We start from the raw sequence: 18918 nt of genomic DNA, 5'->3' as shown, positions 1-18918 counted from the left end.
CTTGTGTTGTTACTTTCCCAACAGCATCGATTACTTTTGGTACAGGGCTTATGATAAGAATTTTTTATACCAGAATATTTAGTTGGCTAGACACAATAATACACTGTTTGGACATGAAGTACTGCACTTTGCCTTTTGTACTGCCAATATTATTGTTTGACACAGCCACTAGCTATAGGCTGCAGTATAACAACTTTTATATGGGGTATCATGAGTATGGCAGAGAATTAACCATTGGACCGGAATTGGAATAGTTGTGGTAACTACCTTCGGTTGCAAGAATATTATAGGAACAACATTAATGCCAAAATGAAATGTCAACAAGTGTATGTTCTATTAGAGTAGTTGAACCAAAGTGACTCATTAGCAGAATCAACAGTTATAGTATGTACACAGACATTAGAATCTCCTGTGTGCTTTCAGGAATTTGCAATTGTGTATTGAAAAGCTGCATAGCTATTCAAACGTTGGTGGAGAGCCTAAAATTTCATACTTGAAAAATAGAAACAACAAATGCTAAATTAAACGATTCAACTCTAGCAGTTAGTGTATTAGTTCAGCTTGTCCCAGTTCCACTGTAGTCAGACTGGATGAGTCAGAATTATCCATACTGTCTGCTTTAGTACATCCTCCAATGACTAGAATTCCATTATTGTTGACTGTTGCTATAGCTACTACTGATCTAGCAGAAGGTAAGGATGTAATCTTCCTCCATGACTTGCTAGAGTCATCATACATCTTAATATCTGATGTTGGTATTGCACCACTTGCATTGTCTCCACCAACTACCACTGGTGGGGATGAACTGGGGACTAGGGCTGTATCCCAGTGAGTGGGTAGAGTCATTGTAATCCATTTGGTGGGTGTGTCACTGGTTTGTTGTTGGTCATCTGGTCTTGTGATGTGATCAACTAGTATCTTGTAGGCACCATTGTAAGGTCTCTTGTCAGCACCATAGCAACCCACTATGACATAGTGATCATCAGCAACAATGGGAGTGAAGGCAAACATTGGCACAGGAAGATTAATGGACACCTTCCTCCAGTGAGAGTTCTCTATCCAGTTGAGAACTTCAATGTCATCTTGTGCTGGTATAGTATCATCTAATCCTCCTCCGGCAACAATAACATGCTCCAGGTGAGTAACCACCCCTGGTTTGCTCCTAATTGAGAGAAGATCAGGGTATACAGATGTCCAAGATTGACTAGTTTCATCAAATGTGGAAACTTTATTAGTTCTCTTCTTAGTAGCAAACAGACGTCCTCCAATAATAGCTAACTTTCCACCAATGATATGAGGAATACCATAATAGTGACCTGAGGGTGGTAGCTGACCCCAGTGGTCAGTATTGACATCATAGACATATACTTGATGTTCAGCATCATCAACTGGACTATTCCCAGCAACATAGACCTTCTTGTCTTGTACTGTAACATATGGATTCCACATTGGAGCAGGAAGATTGGCCAGTTTAGTCCATTTCATGTGGTACCTACCACTGGTAAGTGCTGGCATTAATGGAGGTGTCTCCTGAGGTGATAATAAATCAAGTAGTCAATTAACTACCAATATCTATCTACTTCACATGTACTATTGTCCATACAGTTAGCTATTGTATAGTGGGAATAAGTGTAGGAGAATATTATTGTGTATTGGGACCACAAAGTAGTGTAGTATTTGTTGTTATTGTGATCTGTTGATTTTGTTGTTATTGTGATCTGTTGATTTTGTTGTTATTGTGATTGGTTGATTTTGTTGTCATTGTGATCGGTTGATTTTGTTGTTATTGTGATTGGTTGATTTTGTTGTCATTGTGATCGGTTGATTTTGTTGTTATTGTGATTGGTTGATTTTGTTGATGTTGTGATTGGTTGATTTTGTTAACTAACTTAACTTGTAAAATTTTTTTAATATAAATGGAAGAATGTGCATAAGTCCCTTCAATATCTACCCAACCAGTAAAATCATAATTGTAGGATGTAGGTTATTCTATCATGAATCCAGTAGATTTTAAAGTATTCGATATTCAAATTTGTCAGCAGCTGGGGGCTGTACCCCAGACCCCTGCATGTAACTTTAATAAATTGAATACCATCTTGGAAAATCCTGTCCTGGTATATTAAAGTACGAAGATCAACCAGTTCCCAAAATGAAGATCAAGATGGTTTAATAGAGCAGTCAGTTATGTAATGATTATCTCACTGATAAGATAACCAAATACATTATTGACAAATATAACATTGGGGGCATTCTGTACCACTAATCATATGGTTGGCTGAAATGTTAGTTTCATTTTTCCTTTTCAGTGCTCAGCTCAATTTGTACATAGACTGTATGAGCTGAAATTTTGGTGTAAAATTGGCAGTTTGGCAGACGCTTACAAAATTGCCCAAATGAAACTCTCCTCATAATAGCTACTAATATCACATCAATGTCAGGTATGAAATCAAGCAAGCTCACCAAGTATGGTAACAATGATGAAGGTTGTCAAGACTCCTCAACAGAGAAATGTCAGTATGGGAGAATGTACTGAATCCGAGACTGAACCTCAGACACTCAGCTGCAATTCTACTCTGTGGTTAATCTGGCAAAGAACTCTATAAATGTCTGTACTATATATAATGTTAGGGTCAAACTTATTTTGAAGGAAAATGTTACCATAGCCTGATAATGCCAGACCCTCACCCTCTACACTAGACTAGATGATACACGCAGCAGAGATTTGCCAAGTCACACACTTCAACAAGCCAAATACAAATTATTATGCAAATGTCAAATATTCTCCTCACCAAAATTTATGCTTATACGGCACACCAACATTACTGACTTACTATTCTCAATTTTGAAGATTTTGTTGTTGGTTCTCCTCCTAAAGTGGCTACTTGTTGTGTTGGTACACTCCTAGTAGAGGACTATGACCATATAAGGTAATGTTATTAATAGTAACAAAACAACACTTACCAGCTGTTGTCTCAACTGACCAATCTCTCTATCCTTCTGATCCACTTGTTGGTGTAGAGTGATAACATCTTGTGGGGACTCCTTCATGTAAACATCCTTGTTCACTTGGATCCTCTCACAGACAGTTGCTATGGTTGGCCTCACAGCAGGATCATCATCCAGACACTCCTCTACCAGTGGCCTCAATACTTCAGCCTCTCCTCTCAGTTTATCCATGTACTGCTGACGACGTTCTACCTCAGACAAGGCCACCCTCCTTCTGGTCTTGGGGTCAAACTGCACTTGCTCTGTTGGACGAGGCCATTGTTGGTTAAATGTGTGGAGGATTATTCCAGCAAAAGAAAACACATCCATGGGAGGACCGTAAACTGGAGTGTTGGCTAAACTCTCCGGTGGCATAAAATCAACAGTTCCTGGAGCTTTAGTCATTGTCTTTCTACTATCAGCTTTTATCACCTTGGCCACTCCAAGATCACTGATCTTTGCCACATGATGTGCCGTCAATAAGATGTTGTTAGGGGAGAGGTCTCGGTGAACAATGGGAGGATCATGATTGTGAAGGTAGCATAGGCCAAGGGAGACATCATGGACAATGGAAAATTTTATATGGACAGGGATCTTCTCGTGTTTATCCACTAGTGAGGATAAGCTTTTTTTTTTTTTTTTTTTTTTTAATTTATTTAAACAGGGAAGGTAGCATCAGCAAAGCTGTTTTTCAGCTACGCCCTGTATACAGCATACATGTATAAAACTACATACATTTACAAATTAATATTAACTACAATTATATTGTTCTAAATAGCTACTCCTGAATTGAAATAAAGTTGATGCGTGATACAAAGCAGCTGGCAGAGCGTTCCACAATATAGTACCTCTGTAATATAGGCTTCTTTTCCCATAATTAGTCCGTAGCTGTGGAACAAACAAGCGATGAGCATTTCTGCTGATACGTCCCGTAACATTAACAGCATATTCAAATATGCCATGGAGATAATCTGGAGCCAACTTGTGCAATACTTTGTAAGTTTGTAGAATGGTATGAAACTTGCGTCGTTCAGTAAGGGACTGTCCTGAGATAGATGAGTCATTACAAAGAGAAATATACTTAGAGTGAAATCTTTCTAAACGTCTAGTTTGGCTTGCATTTGTTGGTTGCCACACCACATCACAATATTCTAGAATGGGCAGAAGATACACTTGGTACAGTAACTTCCTGACAGTAGGAGGAGGTTTTAGGCGATTAATAAAGTAGATTTTTCCCCTCACTCTTTTCAAAACATAATCTATATGATTTTGCCACATTAAATATTGATCTATAAACAAACCTAGATACTTGGTTGATGTCACTTGCTTCAACATACTGTCATTAAGTGACAAGCATAAAGTCCCACCACTAACTCTTTGTCGTGTACCAATCAACATACAAACTGATTTATCAATGTTCAATTTAAATCCATTCACTGACATCCAGTTAGAAACCTCCTCAAGGCCATTCTGAAGTACTTGCTCCACTCTTTCCAGTTGACTGCTACTATAGTGCAACTCTGTGTCATCAGCAAACATGTTAACATCACATAAAGTAATTGAATTTGGCAAATCATTCACATATATTGAAAACAGCAGAGGTCCCAAGATAGACCCCTGAGGAACTCCAATAGTAACAAGTCCCTTGGATGAAAGGGCATCTTTTACACTTACTTGCTGTGTTCTGTTACATAAAAAACTTTCAATAACCATTACTGGTAGCTATCCGCCATCATTTCCATAACCATTACTGGTAGCCGCATCCTTTCCTTTACAACGCCCGCCCCCACCACAGAGGGATAATAAACACCTAGGAACTGTATGACGTTTGGATGACGTAGAGTACTGCATTGACGACACTCCTTCATAAACGATTCCACTGTTCGTCGCATTTCCACCTCTCCCACCTCGTCGACCAGAATGGAGTGGATCTCTTTGGCAGCACAGATTGTTTCGCAATATTTGACCGCATAAACTCTTCCATAAGCCCCGCGTCCCAATTCTTTGCGATCTAGTTTAGTAACTCCTTTCAAAACTAGACCTTGAAAATCAGTAGAAGCCATTTCTCCTTGGAAGACAATAATGGGCGTGGCTGTAAACACAATGATAAGGATATGTACTGCTCTGCATATTGTACGGATATTCTCCGGTTGCTACTATTGGTTACAACATAGTTAGCTACAAGCACACAATACTTCACCGTCTTCACAAAACATGTGGCCACACATTTTGATGGGTAAAAAAATTGTTTTCAGTTCTAAAATTCAAATTTTTCGAATAATAGACTAGTGAGCTGGTCTATTAGAGCAGTTGAGTACTGATAAAATATTCAGCTGCAGTAATGCACTTGTCAATTTCATGCCCCACCCCCGGGGAGGGTGGGGGAATACAGGGGATTTGACAAATCGCGGTGTCAAATTCCCCACTATATAGCTACTGGGGCAAAATCGGCTGTCAAATCCCCACCCCCATAGTAGGAGATTTGACAACACCTCAAGGATGACTAAGCCAAGGACTAAGTGCATATTTCATGTATGCGACTAGTAATAAACCTGCCCTGTAGCTAGTAAAATTATAGCAAGTGTGATTTTATTGTTTAGAAATGCAACTACCGAAAATCGGTCAGTGAATTGGACAATTGTCAATTGCCCCAGGGGTGGGGACAAGAAGCAATATCAAATCCCCACCTGGTGTGTGGGGGGGTGGGGCATGAAATTGACAGGTGCATAATTAAGAAACATTGTCAATGCTGTCAAAATCACTTTATTAAATGCTATCCCACTAGGGACCTGTGAGATAGCCTGTCAATACAGGGAGTCTGAAACATGTAACTGAAATGTGAAGAATGCAGAAAAAATATATTTCAAAAGACTACATTTCCTGTGTGCGTGTTTGGGGGAGGGGTGGGGGCATGCCCCTCACTGAGAATTCTCTGCACTGTATAAATTATATTAACCAGTTAACATCAATTTTGTGCAATATAGAAACATGTCAACTTAGGGATCTGTACTAGTGATCCACCAACATGAGATTTTGCCAATGATCCAATATTGAAATCCATAGTTATAATGACTAACACTGATCCATTATTTATGTTTACCAAAAATTGCCATTACTAAACTTTTTTGTTGTTGTTGTGTTCTTATGAAAACAATAACATCAGGATCAGTAAAATTAATCAGTTAAATAATCTAATAATTACTGATATGGTATTAGTTGCTGAAATTTAACTGATTTCTAATTATATACTGATTAATCATGTATCACTTGTCATTAATCATGCATCACAGTTGTCTGTACCCTCAGAGAAATTTTGAAAGACACTCTGATATGCTTGACTGATGCATTGGTCAAGCATATCAGTTATCGGTGAGTGCTCTCTTGATCTTGCTTTACCAGTTACTGGAAACCTTAAAAACCACCAATGGGAGTTAAGGACTGTGTGCTCTAATAGAGTCCTTTAATATCGCACCAACTGTCTCAACTACCACAATAGTAGCTAACTTTGCTTTTATCAAAAAATAAAACAAGTACACTAATAAAAGAATCCAGCTATCCAGTATCTGATTGTGAAGGCTAATATACTGCATGTGACCTGTAGGAAGTGGATCACATGATCACTTGATGATGTCATCATTATTACCTGTATTGTGATCATCAAACTAGTCAAAACTGGCTCACTGACTGGACCGATCAGTTTGATTACCAGGTTGATCACTGTTAAATTGTTCATTCTTTCTTCTTCTACTCCATTGGTGATCACCTAGCAAACACAACTTTTACAAACAGTAAACAATTGGTTACCATAGTTACCTCAATACGTACCAGTCCTAGTCTATGTAGCAACCTCAGTGTTGTCATGACAACTGGATGAACAGTAGTAGGATTGTAGGAAGCGTAACTCATGTTTAGTAGGCGTGTCTTGTTGTCATAGCGAGGTAGCCGATGACGTGGACATGGTAACAAATGGAATAATTGTGGAGTGGAATATATGAAGTTGATGATTTGAGGAATAAAGAATAGTAACAATGTCTTGCTGAAATGTCCTTATTAGGGGAGAAATTATTTCATCACAATATGGTAGTACTACATAATAGGGATCATGGAGGTTTGGGCTTTCTCACAAAAAATTCACTAGCCTCACGATACCTTTATGGCACCTTGGCAGTATTGGTTAGGTATAAACAAGTCCAAAATCACCTTCAGTACAACCTGAAAGACTCCCAATAGGTTCTACATAATAAAATAAAAGGACTATTTAGCAGAATTTTCTACTGCCTGACTCAGGCTGACTGACTGATTCAATAACAGCTAGAGATATGGTTGATTTTCATTAGATGTCACCTCAGCCCCTGACAGGTGGCTTGTGGCATATCACAGTACATACAGGAGCCCATTAGTACCACAAGGTACATAACACTTCTTAGTGAAAATTCCAAATTTTTTGTGTACTTGCTAAAGTACACTTAGCAAGTACACTGTTGTTTTCTTCATTGGAATTCAGTAACAGTGGGCAGAGACTACTAACAGATGTTACATGTTTCTTTGTACCTTGCAACACTTATGGGTTCCTGGTACACATCAAGCTTGTCCTCCTTTGTCCCATTTCTCTGCTGACAGCTCAAGGTGTCTATTATGGTGGCATGTGATGGCTTCCCTATCTTTGTAACAGAATCATCTGTAGTGACTGGACTGAGTACAGACATAGGTATAGCAACAAGGAGGGGTGGGGGGTATGGGGCTAGAGCCTCTCCACTTTTAAAGATAGATATACTCTAATAGAACAATCAGATACTCAATTAAAACATTCAGATGTATATTTAGTCAAAACTGCTACGAAATTCAATCTCAGAAAACTAATTATTCAAAAAATTCCCTGTGTGGGCATGCCCCATACTAGCTTTAATATTTTACAGATGGTACAATATTACTTCCAAATGGCTCAGATCACGGAGTGATTGCATGCTATTTGGGATTATATGAAGAAGGTGAGGTCAAGCATATCAATGGTGTTAGGCTTGGTTTCCTAGAGTTATAGCTAGTTAGTCGTTAAAATATTAGGATACAAAGCACATACACTGCTGTGCATGTGCAAATCATCCATATAAAATTTGCCACGCTTTCACACCTTTGGCCTTTTGATAGTGAACCAAGTGCATAAGAATTGTAGGGAATGGGTGAGTGGGACCATTGATATGTTCGACTTCACCTTCTTCATCATACAGTACGATAGTACTGTATATTAGGGACATCAAAGGTGTGGGGGCGATCCGTGATGTAATATAACCCGAAAACCTGCCACGACCTTTCCTCACAATGACATGACAGTATTGGTTGGGTAAAACCAAGCCCAAAAGTGTCTTCAGATCGACCCGAAACGTTTGCATTAAGTTGCTAGAAAAAAAATATTCAACAGAATTTTCTACTGCTTGCCTGCCTGCCTGCCTGCCTGCCTGCCTGCCTGCCTGCCTGCCTGCCTGCCTGCCTGCCTGCCTGCCTGCCTGCCTGCCTGCCTGCCTGCCTGCCTGCCTGCCTGCCTGCCTGCCTGCCTGCCTGCCTGCCTGCCTGCCTGCCTGCCTGCCTGCCTGCCTGCCTGCCTGCCTGCCTGCCTGCCTGCCTGCCTGCCTGCCTGCCTGCCTGCCTGCCTGCCTGCCTGCCTGCCTGCCTGACGCCTTCAGTCAAGAATTGTTGCGCAGAAACGTTTCTAGTTCGCTTAAGAAAAAACCTTTGGTATATTGATAAGCATACAATGCTTGCGCTATTGTCTTACCTTTTATCCTTCTTTACCATGGTCATCAGTCAAGGTTCTACCGCTGAGTGTTAATAGACTACAGTACGGCTTCCATACCAGTGCATATTGCATCAAACTATTCGAATACACGTGGTCGCCGGTTGCAACAAATACACACGCGTATGTGACTCGCTGTTGATATCGATCAGAGAGAGCAACTCACGGCAAACTACATAGCAATGTATAAGTCAATAAATATAGTTTATTTAGTAACAATGTTAAATCGACTCGGGTCATCCAGGTCTTGCTTTACACCAGGTCTGACCCCACGTGCTAAATTAAAAGTGGACATGCTACTACACGTCATAGCGTAGCTCTGCTTCTTTTGTGAGCCACGCCCACTTATGTAAATTACAGTCTGTAGACATGGTAGTCACGTCCATTCATCAGTGTGTTCATCAGTATGTAGGCATGCACGAGTCCACGCCCACTTACGTAAATTGCTGTCTGTAGACATATGGTAGCCATGCCCATTCATCAGTCCGTAGGTATACATGAATCCACGTCCATTATTGTCTGCAGGCTTATGTAGAACCACGCCCACTGATCAGTTGTTATTGTACGAGTCATAATCCAGTATAATAGTGCTGTGAGTAACTCAGCAGATATTTATTGGTCATGAGCTTGCAAAAAAAACTTCACAAACAAGTATAAGAAAAAATTTGGAATTTTAAATTAGATTAGAGACAGTGTATAATGCTGCAATAAAAAGTACTGAAACAAGCTGGATCGGAGTAGTACATAATGTCCAAATACTGTAAAACAATAAGAAGTGAATATCCCTACTGTGCTACTCACCAAATTTTTTCTTATACTTGTATAATCCCAAATAGCATGCAATCACTTCGTGATCTGAGCCATTCGGAAATCATATTTCAGAAGGCTCAGTCTCATATATCAATGGTGTTGTTCATAGCTCACAACCGACCTACTGTATTTAGAAGGTCGAGTCGAGCATGATACTATGCTACAGTGTATATAGCACATCAAACCACAATGGTTAAACACAACAATATTACTACACATGATTGGCCTCACTGCTCATGTGGGATAACACATACAGGATCATGGCTGGAATGATAGTAGAATATTTTGAATACAGACTCTGTAATCCAGTCAGTTGTTTTCAATATGTTAGCAGTAGTAATCCCAGAATCAGCAGCAGCTGAAGATGAAGAATTTCTTGTGGAATGTGCTGTAAAAGTAGTGACATCAATGCCTGACATCTTAAGGACCTCTTTTAACCACCAGCAATAGTGCATGGAGCCACTGGGTTATGAGGCTTGATAATACCTAACAATTGGCTGTTCCCTTATGGAGCCATTACAAGTTTATATTGACATAGAGTCTCCACTGGGAGTTGTTTATTGTCAGGGAAACTGGCAAAATAATAATCAATCAAAGGTTTGTCTTGTCTTGACTGCTTGGCCAGAGTAGAAACACTACTCCCTCTGGTTTGAATTGGCAACTGTCCAAGATGCCAATTCAGCAGAACAAGATGGTCTGGCCAGTGACATCAGCATCACCAGTTTGAATGTTAAAAGCTTTAGTGATAATGTAGTGGTGTCACCCCATTGTAGCATATTGTCAAGTACCACCTGAACATTCCACATACCTGTGTATTTAGGTAGTGGTGGTCTTGCATGGAAAGACTCTTTGAGAAGTCTGGCTACTAAGGGGTGCTTGCTTACTTCCACGTCATCCATTTTGCCAAGAACACTGGGTATTGTTGACCTACAGGCATTAAGAGAATTGGTCTGGTATCCCTGAGTGTAGCTCAGCCAATAAATTAGCTACATCAGAAGCGGGTCCTGAAAAGGGATTATAGCCCCATTCAGTGCACCATTTCTTGAAGAGGGTATTATAAGATCGCGATGTTTTACTCCTCCAGGATGCAAGGAGGAGTTCTTTAGCTTTGTCTGAAAGGTTTGCACTTCCAAACTTCTGCCGGAGATAGGCCACATGGCTAGCTGTGGCAGGAATTCCATCTGAATTCCATGGGATGACTCTTGAAACATGTGCCAATTGCAAGGAAGTTGCCTCAGGAAATTGATAACATTCCCAGCAGTACTGGATACCATGGCTGTCCCTTCCACACTGGAGCCACAAGAATTACTTGAGCTTGTTGACTCTTCACGAGAGAGAACTCTGCCTACTAGACACCATGGAGGATTTGATTGGGCGAGCACCATAGTAGCTCTTCCCTGCTGGAGAAGAAAGGGTGAGGGATGCAGTATGGTCCTGGTTGCTGCTGTTTAGTACCTTCTGTAGATCCCCTTGTAGGGAGCGATAAAACAAGAGGACTGCTTGGGATGCTGCATGCAGCTTCCCTATCACTTGAGCCAGATGCCGTACTGTCATCTGACCTTTCTGCAGAGTCAGGTTCACCTCCAGCCTGATATGATGGAGTTTCTCCCCCAGAAGACTCAGGCGTAATGTGGTAGATTGTACCTGGAGACCCAGGAACTCTATTTGCTGAGTAGGAGAGGTTACTGATTTGGGTATATTGATTATAAACCCCAGATCTGTCAACAGGTACAGCAGTGCTTCCAGGTGAAGTGTCACCTCCCACAGCATACCATACCTACACACCATACCACACTACTAACTCTTTATTGGGTTGTGCCACCACAGAAGGTTTGCTATTAATAATGATCAAACATACACAAGTGACATACAATAAAACATAATAAGTTCTTGAATTACATTTAGTTAAAAAAAAACAGCAACTGCATATTTGGTGGAGTGGGGGCTAGCAAATTATAATAAGACAAACAAAAAAAATTTGTGGCCTAGAGTGAGTTATAGTATACCAAGCATCATGTGCTGCATGTGATGCAACCATGACATATAATGTGGGAGCTTATTTCCTGTCTAATTCATTGTATTCAAATGCCAGAAAATACACCTCCCACAGCATACCATACCACACCACACTACCATACCACACTACCAACTCTTTATTGGGTTATGCCACCACAGAAAGTTGACTACTAATAATGACTGACTACTAGAGGGGGACAAAGAAGGCGTTTATTGTCCAGACAAGAACATAAAAAAATTACAATTTTCAACTAGAGTAGGGACCATAGCACATCGATAAAAAGTACTGAAACAAGCTGGAGTAGTGCACGATATTAAATCACAGTAAAACAATAAGAAGTGTTATATCCCTACTGTGTTCAAGATACCATAATGGAAATGCACAGTAGGGATATAACACTTCTTATTGTTTTACTGCGATTTAATATTGTGCATTACTCCAGCTTGTTTCAGTACTTTTTATTGATGTGCAATGATCCCTACTCTAGTCGAAAATTCCAAAATTTTTTGCGTACTTGTTTGTTAACTTTAATTATTATGACTGGTGAACCCACACATACTGCATCAAAAGAAGGAAATAGCACCATGTACCCCAGCTATATCAATTATCATCTGAAAAGTGAAGTATCCATTATGCTTCGTTGTCAGCTATGTTCAACCCGTTACACACCAGTACAAATCAATAACTGTTCAAAAAGCACCTCTGCAATCAAAGTAGCCACTATGAAAAATATGGACGATTTCCGTTATGAAGGAAGCCATCACATGCTACCACCAAATCGACACTTTTCGCTGTTAGCAAAGATGAATGGGACACAGAGGAGGACACTAGTAAGTCCATCAAGAATGCATTGTACGTACTGCGGTATGCCAAAAGGCACCTCTCGGGCCAAAGCAACGTCGGACAGTGAAAAAATCAAACCCATATCCTTAGTCGTTATCAAGTTAAGTTTGTCTGAAGGTATCAGTCAGTCAGGTAGGCAATCAGTCAGTAGAAAATTTCATAAATTTCTTTAAAAAAAAATTCCATAGCAACTTATTGAAAGCATTTCGAGTCAATCTGAAGGCTTGTTTGGGCTTCATTTTGCCTAACCAATCGTCATCTGGGAAACTTGAGGCTGGTTTTTGGGTGATATTTTCATGGGCCATGCTTACTCCTTTGTGGCCCCTACTATACAGTACTATCATACTGTATGATACAGTCCCAAGCTTTGAGAGACCTGCAGCCTACTCTCAACGCTATCTTTAATATATCCATCCTTGGCTGATTCTGAGCGCCACCTTCCATGCATTTTGAAGAGTCTATCAGGCACCTTAACGTTGGCCGCTGCTGTAGCACCACCAGCCCTCAAACTGTGCAAACCAAAGTGTGTACCCCAGGCTAGACAGCTTCTTCCAGAAGAGGTCTCACAAACAGGTGTAACTTATCTTTCCTGCACCTCGCAACTCTTCACCATGCTTGGATTTTTGGATTGGCCTAAACAGGAAATGCTGGTCCTCCTGAGGTGTGGATGTCCTTGTCATGTAACGCTCAAGCATCGCCACTGGGTATGTTCAGCTTCCAGTTCTTGCTATCACAACCTCGTCTCCTTGTCGTAACTGGTTCATCTTACTTCCTGGAATCTTGACAGTTAGCATTTCCTCAGAAAATACAATATCATGTGGTCTCAGCTTTATGAGTTCATCAAACCAAAGAAAACCTGCAAACCCAGAAGGCAGGCGGTAGCTAAGCATAAATCAGACAATGATCCGGACTTCTCTGTGTCGTCAACTATCCTCTCAAGAATATCCACAGTTAGTGGCTCCTTTTTTTTACTACTGGGTTAGTGTATGATCGCTGTAGCCCTTCTAGTATCGTCTTGTCAAATGGGTGTGATGAGGGTGAAGCCAATCCTGCACTTACATGGATCCATGAGAGGGTGTTACAAGCTTTTTGACTTGGACTTGGTCTTCTCACCCAGATGCTGGAGGTACAAGGCTACTTCATTGGCAGGCAATGGAACCAGCTTATGAGAAGTTGCCTATGTCTTCCATCTCCTAAATGCACCTAAGTATTTCTTAGCGGTACTGTTGGCACGTCTATGAAGGACTATGTTTGGTAACTTTTTTGCCAATGCCTTAAATCTGGAGTCTTCCAGCTCATTTGATAGCTTCTAGCTGTCCTCTAGTAGAATACCTGTGGGATATACTCATTAAGCAGCAACACATAGCCTCTAGATACCACCTTGTCCTACATATTATAACATGTATATCAACCCAGAAGGGAGGAGAATGAATCATCAGACACATGCAATACAGTTTCAGCCATCTTTCCCTTACACCATTTCCCCAAACACTATGGACTGTCGCTGTTTGGTACTAAACATTGCCGGGTAACAGTATCCTACGCAACAGTACTATAAGCGGTAGGAATTCGCCCATCAAGAACACGTGTAGGCACATAATATATATCTGGTCATGCGTGTGTATCACCACTGATGCAGTTAATATTTACTTTAGCACTGTAGGCTGTAATCATCTACATTAGCACTGTAGGAAACTACTGGCACTGTAAGCAGTTGCCATTCACATTAGCACTGTAGGCGGTGACTATTGACTGAAGGCCGTGTCAACTAAGGATCACAAATAACTCTAGCAAATCTTAGCATCTCAGACAAAGCCATTCCCCTCATTGCTACATCCTCTAGCCATCACCTTTTTAGTTACCAGGATTATCCATGTATTTTTTAATGTTTTAAAATTTTTTATTTGGCACTGATTTGTAGCTGTACTACACTGGAGCCAACTAAAAATAGAAGGGTTCTGTGAACCAACATACACGCTCATTTTTTAACTTTGACTGGAACGATTCTAATACCATTCTGACAGCTCTTAGCTCCCTCCAAGTGGATCTTTCTATTGCCTCACTGGTGACCCGTGACCATTAGCCACATTGTCACCACGTTCCACCATGTATCCCCCATAGCCAGTACCACTTGCATCAGAATATACAACTCTCACCGCAGATGGTGTAGGCCATGTGTTTTGACCGTTAAAGTGAGATACAGGCTACGTGTCATTAGACAGGTAACCAGGCCAAGGGCTAAGGACATTGAAATTATTGTGCCTATCAGACTGGCCAGGATACCAACTGGGCTTCCTTCGCTGTCAACAACTTGGACTTTAGCATGTTGATTTTGCCCACAGGGACTGAAAATTCACCCACAGATAAATCAATTTGGAACCCAAGCCATTCAATTAGGAACCCAAGCCATTCAATTAGGAACCCAAGCCATTCTGTGTTACACTTGGGCTCCATTCCATTTCCCATTCCAAGTTACACTTGTTGGGCTCCCATTGGCATTTCTCATTATTAACAAAAAAATCCAGCGTTTTCCCTAACTTGGGCACTTTCCATTGAGACCTTTTTTCTGCTGTTTACAGCTCATCTGCGATATTTATAGGCCAGCCCATCATAAAACAGGTACACAATAGCCTTCAATCCTCTACCACGCCAAAGTATTATCAAAGGTCTCATTAACTTGGTAAATAGATAACATGCAGTTTCAAGCCCAAATGGGAGAACTTTAAACACAAATAATTTGCTTCACCATTAGCTTCCCACTGAAACCCCAAATATTATTGATGCTCACACACAGTGAATATCGACATGATGATAGCAGGGCATGAACGAATGTTGAATGTTCGTTGAATGATTTGAAAGTAGTAAACTTTGCTTCTAAGTTCTAACGCAATAAAAAAAAGCCAACCTGTTACAAACACGTGAGTTATCGTATACCACAACACACTTTTATACCCAGCATCAAGTGATGCACGTGACGTATTAACGTGGGAGTTTATTTCCTGTCTAATTCATTGCATTCAAACGTCTGAAAATACACCTGCCTGCAGATTCTGCTATCAATAGTATGTTGTCTGTATAAATGATGGCACTGTGCACCAGTGTGCAAATAACCGGTTATTAACCAGTGTTGTATAGGTCAGCCAATAACCAGTTAAGAAACCTTTAAACTGGTTTTTTCCCACCCACCTGGTAAGCCATAAATTACCCCTGCTGACAAGTGTTAACATCATAACATAACCTCAAAGTATATGTAAATATGTGATTGTAATAACTGTTATTGTAAGACAGGATGTTGATGGTCACTTTGTACCACCCTAAACCTACCAGCAGGCTTGTTGAGTACAGTGGAACCTCAATTATCCGAACATCGATTAACCGAACTTTCGATTATCCGAACACCAAATCGACTGCTCAATTAGAGTATTTTATCAACAAGTGTATGCTTTATTAGAGTAGTTGAACAAAGTTCTGTATAGAAATGTATGGATGTTTGATTTTACGTACTATTTGATTAATGAACACCCTTCCCCCCCCAATTAGTTCGGATAATCGAGGTTCCACTGTACCTACCATGTCTGCCAATCTATATCACTTTACTACACACAACCAATTAACCAGTTATTGCCAATTATTGGTAGGCAATTAACCAGTGACAAATATTTTGTAGGTGTACAGCACTAATAAATGATCATTCAAGCTTCCATGCTGCGAAGAAAGATGGCCACTGGTTTCATCACTTTGATGAATACCCGAGGTGTACAGGACAGGCCGAAGGGCAGGCAAGTGAACTGATAGTGTTCCAGCCCCACCTGGAATGGGCGCAGCATGGGTTGGTAAGTACCGTAGATTCCCTAAAAATTCGACAGAAATAAATTAATTCCGTTCATGTCTGGCCGAACAATTAGGAAAAAAATGTACCAACTTTGTGTTATTGTCGAATTTTTAGGGATCTATCCCTAACACAGTCTGCACGCTTCATGGCTATGTTATTTGCAATCTGCTTACTGCTACTTTCTGGATTTCTTTCTACAGGGACCAACAGGAACGCCTTGTGGCAGAACTGACGATACTGGCCGCAACACTCACTTCGCTGCAGCACTAACTTATATACCGTGATTGCCTACATTATCCAGGAGAGATGATCAATGTCATTACTGCATTGCTTTTGTATACAGTCACTCGACACTAATAATAATAGAAACCACAATCAATACTATTAAACTAGCTATCTCATGAAATCTCGCTATATAGCTCCCAGTTGTTGCATGAAGTGTTCCATGACTTAATAGAGGGTTATATCTGAGGATGTATCATGTTTGTGGGCTCCAGGAGAGATGTTATTCTGTGAACAGAAACGAAGATCGTTTTGTGGTAGCCGTGATGTCACACGATGATATCGTTGGGCACGTTCGTTCCGTGAACAATTTCACACTTGGTGCTTCATCCAGCATCGAGGTAGCATATTATGTGAGGTCACTGGGAATCCTCAGTACTAAAGAAACCTTCGTTAACTAGTACTCCAAGTGCCGAAAAATTAGCGCGCTTATAATAGAAACTTTCTTTCCGCTTGCCGAAATTTAGAGCACATTGCGTTCAAAGCATGGGGAGTGCCGAATATTTAGAGATGCCGAAATTTTAGGGAATCTACGGTATATGAATTGGTACTGTGAAGTAGGTCCATCTTCACCATCCAATCGTTTACTCTCAGCAACTCTTTCTAAGCCCTCCATCTTGGAGTGTTGGGGTTTCACCCACTCATTCAAACCTCTTGAGGTTGATTACATCTGACTCCCTTTCTTGGGGACTACTATAAGAAGAGAGTTGAATAAAAAGTCTCCTGGGTGCTCACCTCCTCCCGTATTAAGAGACTTTGTGTTTTGTAATTGGTGAATTGTTTGTAATTTACTAATTATGTTGCATGCATTATTTAAACAAACCACTGTAAACAACATTGACCAGAACTGAGAAACAATCATGCAAGCTTAAATTTACAGTATAAAGCATTGAAGACAATGGGTGAAATACTTGCGTATTGTTAAAAATATTTGTAATTTTTTGAACATTCTGTTCTTAGTGAAGAAAGGCTCTAGCAATAGGAACCTGGATATCATCTTATTTGCCTACTCAAGAGAAGCTTGAAATCTTTGTTTTGTTGCAAGGATATGCAATTTATGGGTGTTTATTTACATCGCATCAAAACAGTGGTATGTGATCGATCTTTCTTCACTGATTTAGCCTTTGTAATTAGTGGAGGAAGGTGATAGAAGGACAAACTTACCCAGTAAATGATTTCCCTATTCATGGTGAACACGATGCTGCAAATTTTAACTCAGTACTCCATTCTGTTTGTAAGTTACAATCGTTTTAGTAAGCGCCTGTAATATATTTTCCCTATATACTTGCTGTACAAATCAATCTTTCTGTTGTTGCCACTTTGTAGGACTGTAACTCCCAATTGGCATATGAGGCTGAAACTTTGCCAAAACATACATTTGGCTAAGTAGATTATAAAAATGTAATAAACAGCAATTTTTAAAAATGCACGATTGTGTTGGGTTTTCACAGATCTGGTCACATATTACACACAGAAGTATCTTCCTAGTTTGTTCATTGTGTATTTTGCCAAAAATTCTGTCTACAAACCCTCAAGGCTGCCCTTCAATTTTGGTTCACGTACGTATGTGACACAGCCCCTTCAAGTTGAAGAGATACACTTTTCCTAGTAGCCTAAGAGGCCTGCTATGGTGTTTTTCAGTAGTTAAATACATGAAGAGTCCAATGGGAAGGTAGTTCACAAAGTTTGCTGAGAGCCGCTTTACCCATATTTCAAACCAGCGAAAAGAAACCACCTCACTGCAAAGCTTAAGTTCAATACGAGCTTCACATTTTTATGCTAAAAGGTTTTGCTCATGTGGGTGTGTACAGACAAACATAGATAGGCAGGTACACGCACACACCACACAAATTTCAGTAAACCAGGCACACACCCACAGCTGGCCTTCACACCGGTTTAAAAAAAATAGTGAAACAAGGGAGGTCACCTACACCTGAAAATATACTAGTGGACATTTATCCCTACAATTCAGTCTATACCCATGACTATAGATGACCTTCCTTATTTCACTACTTTTTATTTCATCGAACTTAAAATTTCTAATTAATTTTTTTCTTGTACTTGTTAGCACTTACCTAATATGGCAACTACTGCAAATGTCATACCAGCAAAATAACAATAAGTGTCTCCAACGAACACCTCACTTGGATACCTGCCCATAATACATACTCTATATAGAGCACACCAGCAAACAGCTTACCAGTTATGGTACAATAGTGCCATGGATACAGCTAAGAAAGGGAGCATTATATAGAGTGAGAATAAATGTTGTTGCCAATTAGTGCCCGCCAGTTCTATTAGGTTGTGTACAATAATACATGTTGCTATGACAACAGACTGTCCAACCTGAAATGAAAAGCA

General features: G+C 40.3%; 2 protein-coding genes across 2 annotated transcripts in view; both read right to left on the bottom strand.

The window, feature by feature from the left end:
• Window positions 1-493: 493 nt before the first annotated feature.
• On the bottom strand, window positions 494-5048 carry LOC136248395 (uncharacterized). Its single transcript, XM_066040181.1, has 6 exons — window positions 4796-5048; window positions 4287-4505; window positions 3834-4031; window positions 2962-3596; window positions 2832-2912; window positions 494-1530 (listed from the first exon to the last, which is right to left on the bottom strand). Exons 1-6 carry the CDS (start codon window positions 5046-5048, stop codon window positions 544-546), a joined length of 2373 nt encoding a protein of 790 aa, XP_065896253.1. The 3' UTR covers window positions 494-543.
• A 1432-nt stretch (window positions 5049-6480) lies between these two features.
• LOC136241232 (UDP-N-acetylglucosamine--dolichyl-phosphate N-acetylglucosaminephosphotransferase-like) overlaps window positions 6481-18918 on the bottom strand; it is a 26867-nt gene continuing 14429 nt past the window's right edge. The window contains exons 4-8 of the mRNA XM_066032426.1: window positions 18758-18903; window positions 18633-18709; window positions 6799-7031; window positions 6629-6748; window positions 6481-6580 (exon numbers count right to left, since the gene is read on the bottom strand). Of these exons, the coding sequence (XP_065888498.1) occupies window positions 6521-6580; window positions 6629-6748; window positions 6799-7031; window positions 18633-18709; window positions 18758-18903 (636 nt within the window). The 3' untranslated portion in view covers window positions 6481-6520. The remainder of the gene's footprint in view (window positions 6581-6628; window positions 6749-6798; window positions 7032-18632; window positions 18710-18757; window positions 18904-18918) is intronic.

The sequence above is a fragment of the Dysidea avara genome, chromosome 1 (genome assembly GCF_963678975.1).
Source record: "Dysidea avara chromosome 1, odDysAvar1.4, whole genome shotgun sequence".
Classification (NCBI taxonomy): Eukaryota; Metazoa; Porifera; class Demospongiae; order Dictyoceratida; family Dysideidae; genus Dysidea; species Dysidea avara.
This window is presented reverse-complemented; position numbering and strand designations above follow the sequence as displayed.

Bases quoted from the DNA above. Each gene is read 5' to 3' on its own strand.
- LOC136248395 (XM_066040181.1), bottom strand. From the start codon at position 5,048: ATGGCTTCTACTGATTTTCAAGGTCTAGTTTTGAAAGGAGTTACTAAA. The intron at 3,597-3,833 runs GTACTATATTGT...TATCCTCACTAG, and splicing joins AAGAAGCCTATATTACAGAG to TGGATAAACACGAGAAGATC. The intron at 1,531-2,831 runs GTAAGTCAGTAA...TTATCACCTCAG, and splicing joins AATCTTCAAAATTGAGAATA to GAGACACCTCCATTAATGCC.